The 3873-nt window shown below is 34.8% G+C and overlaps 1 protein-coding gene across 1 annotated transcript in view; it reads left to right on the plus strand.

Annotated features, from left to right (window-relative positions):
- Positions 1 to 3873, plus strand: part of HEATR5B (HEAT repeat containing 5B) — a 103139-nt gene that overhangs the window by 12866 nt on the left and 86400 nt on the right. Inside the window, exons 5-7 of the mRNA XM_015572571.1 lie at positions 1327 to 1330; positions 1995 to 2150; positions 2746 to 2996. Coding sequence (XP_015428057.1) covers positions 1327 to 1330; positions 1995 to 2150; positions 2746 to 2996 — 411 coding nt within the window. The remainder of the gene's footprint in view (positions 1 to 1326; positions 1331 to 1994; positions 2151 to 2745; positions 2997 to 3873) is intronic.

Raw genomic sequence — 3873 nt, forward strand, 5'->3', positions numbered from 1 at the left:
AAATGTGTGAATAATCTATAAAAATAAAAGCATAATATGCTAATTAGACCAGGCAACCGTCTGGACGAAGCTGTGGTGGTGGGGGCTGAGACAGAGGTGGCCCCCAGCCACTGCACTGAGGCAGAGGCAGCCACTTCACCGAGGCAGAGGCAGCCGCTGCTGCGGCAGAGGCCGAGCCCCTTGCACATTTTGTGCATTGGGCCTCTAGTGAGTGAGATAAAGTTCTTGCCTTTATGGAGCTTACAATTCGATTAGGAAATCAAAGCAAGGTAAATGTAAATTCTATAAGACGGTTTAGTTTTATCACTCTTGGTAATATACATTAACTTTAATCAGGCACATTATATTGCCTAATAGAGGTCCTTAGAAATAAGAATTTAATGAAAGATAATAATCAGTAATTTATATTTAGAGAAAATAATTTTATAAGTTTTACAAGTACACACAGTTTAGTTATAGTTTTTGTTTATTTCTTTGCAAACCATTTTTTTAAATGTACAGGGCTAACTGAAAAATTATAAATACCTTCTGGACGAAGCTGTGGTGGTGGGGGTTCAGACAGAGGTGGCCCCCAGCCGCTGCACTGAGGCAGAGGCAGCCACTTCACCGAGGCAGAGGCAGCTGCTGCGGCAGAGGCTGAGCCCCTTGCATATTTTGTGCTTCGGGCCTCTAGTGAGTGAGATAAAGTTCCTGCCTTTAAGGAGCTTACAATTCGACTAGGAAATCAAAGCAAGGTAAATGTAAATTCTATAAGACGGTTTAGTTTTATCACTCTTGGTAATATACATTAACTTTAATCAGGCACATTATATTGCCTAATAGAGGTCCTTAGAAATAAGAATTTAATGAAAGATAATAATCAGTAATTTATATTTAGAGAAAATAATTTTATAAGTTTTACAAGTACACACAGTTTAGTTATAGTTTTTGTTGTTTATATCTTTGCAAACCATTTTTTAAATGTACAGGGCTAACTGAAAAATTATAAATTATGAATTAAAGGGTGCTTAAGTTAATGAGGTATACTAGTAAGTCTTTAGATATGTTAAAATAGCAATATATTCTAGGTGTACAACTTGAAAAATCTTTGTACATTGATTCATTGAAGAAATGTTTGAGTGCCAGAAATACTACCAAATCGTGGGAGGAAAATAGTGAACCAGATACAGAGAACTACCTGTTCAGGCAGCTTCTAGTTTAGTAATTAAAGGAAGAATTCATGCATTTCTAAGTCCAGAAATTGCTAAGAAGAAAAGAGCTATTTAATTAGAGTCCATAATGTTTTAATTTATTGTATTCTGTTATTCTATATTCTATTTTTTTTAGTCTAGTAATTCATAGTGAATGCAAAAAGAGCAAAAAAAGTTTTACTGTCATTTATGAGTTATTAATATTAAGGCCATAGTAGTCATTTGATTTAAAAATCCTAAAAGCTTAATTAAATATAATGCTATATATCTGGAATTTATGGGCCAAAATGTATTCTCAATTAGTAAATTCACAAGGGATTTACAGCTGTTCTATGTTAAATACATTCCAAGTCTAGTGGACATTAAAAGGTGATGGGAGGGGGCAGCAAAGTGAATGAGGACTTTGAGGAACATTCCACTAAGAAGTTCTAAAGCCTCTTTCCTTACATACCCATTTTCTGGTCAGTAATTTGATGATACTGTCAATATATAGCAGCACTTGAAAATAGCAGTAAAAATAGTAAGTAACAATAATGGCCACTAAAATTTATTAAATATGTATTGAGGGCAGCACTGTGTTAAATTCTTTATACGCACTGACTGATTGTAACAGTACTCTTCAAGATAGGCACTTAACCCTTTCAGCAGAGGAGGAACTTGACCTAGGTAGGCTGAGTATCTTGCCCAGTGCCAGATAGCTAATACGACTGGGGAAACTGGGGATTGATTTAAGAATATAATTATGTAGATCAAGAAAATTATATTTAATTAACGCTCATTGAGGACATGCTGCTGTGTTTCCAGAAGCAGTAGTGAATGACACTAGCAGTGAAAACAAGTCTGGAGCAGCAGACATCGCAGCCAGCCAGCATGTGATGGTCTGCGCCCTCCAGGAGCTGGGGAGCCTGGTGCAGAGCCTCAATGCCACTGCCTCCCCTCTAATTCAGGAAGCGTCTATAGGTATGATATCCACTTACCTGCAGAAATATTCTTTTACCATTTTTAAAATCATAGTATAATCGATATTTCGCTCCTGGTTAGTTGCTTGTCATCAAATTAGCAGTTTAGATTATTTGGTAAAAGTAGAGTTTTATTTAACTTAAAATTCACTGTGATAGTATTGAATTAAATGGTGAAATAAAGTTCGGGGAAACAAATAAAAAAGTCATGGTAGTTTTTGACTAAAATTTGCTGAATACTTTAATTTTACATCCACATTTATATTTTATTGAATGTAATTATACTTTGTTCTTTGTAGAAAATGTTCCTTTAAAGTATTCTGCTATTTATGAGGTAATGTATGTGTTTTTGGCAAAGTTCGGAAAGTATGTTTGAAGCCATAATAATTATTTATAGTCTAATAATTCATAGTGAATGCAAAAAGAGTAAGAAAGTTTTACTGTCATTTATGAGTTATTAATCTTAAGGCCATAGTAATCATTTGATTTAAAAATCCTAAAAGCTTAATTATGTGATTTTAATTGTACATAGTCTTTTGTTCATGAAATTGTTTGACTTCATTAAAGAGTAATTTTTTGAGTATTTTCTTTGTTAGGACTTTTGGAGACTGTGACTTCTGTGCTTCTTCATCCAAGTATGGCTGCTCGGCTCGCTGCTGCCTGGTGCTTGCGCTGTGTGGCTGTGGCATTACCTTTCCAGTTGACACCATTTCTAGACAGGTGTGCAGAGCGGCTCAACAACCTGAAAACTTCACCAGAAGCCGTTAGTGGATACAGTTTTGCAATGGCTGCCCTGTTAGGTGGAGTCCATCAGTGTCCATTGGGCATTCCTCATGCCAAGGGAAAGGTAGGACAGAAATCCTAGACTTGCAAGTGTTTGTCATGTGGGCTTCAGTCTGTTGGAACGCCTTCTGTGTTTACTGTTGAACGAGGTGATCAGAAGACAGACAACAGTTTTACTATGATATAAAATAAGTATTCTGCTAAAACGGAATTGACAGACTATAAAATTTTATATTTAATTATGACACAGGAATAACAAGTAGCTTTTTTTTGGTTATAGTATCATTTTATTTATTTTAGAGAAAAACCATAAGTAAGTAATATAATTTAGAAATCAAAGCTTTTCTTTCAGCTTTTAGAAATAAAAATTCACACTGCTGTATTAAAAGATGTCAGGAGAATATGCTAATATGCTATTGCCATTATTAAGCATTAGATAATAGAGTTGAATGGTTTTTTTTAAATCAGTTACTTTTCTTTCTTATCCTTTCTACTAACCTCCTACTACCAACATGATTTTCTTCTCAGGAATATTTTTATAAATATTATTTGCAACTTTATATAGGCAGATTTGGGCTAGATTTTAACTTTTTTTTTTTTTCTGGGTTATTAGGCCCATGACCTGTGAGTTCATTCCTGTGAGTTTCATAGTTACTATTTGAATCTAGGCTTCCTCCTCCCTTTGTTATACAATTGTGTCGTTCATTCACCTGTACCAAACTTATCTGTTTAGAGACCCAATTCATGTTTATCTCTTTCATGAAATCTCTTCAAAACTATCCAGTCTTTGGTAGCTTTTCTGACCACTACCACCTTTGTACTATTTGTCATTTAATTACATGCTACTTGTTACTTCCCATTTTTCCTTGTCTTCTCTCTTTAACACTCTAAGCACTGTAAGGTTAGCTTAATGGTATTTGCATACTAGGACTTGAACAAAC

The sequence above is a fragment of the Myotis davidii genome, unplaced genomic scaffold (genome assembly GCF_000327345.1).
Source record: "Myotis davidii unplaced genomic scaffold, ASM32734v1 scaffold1149, whole genome shotgun sequence".
NCBI lineage: Eukaryota > Metazoa > Chordata > Mammalia > Chiroptera > Vespertilionidae > Myotis > Myotis davidii.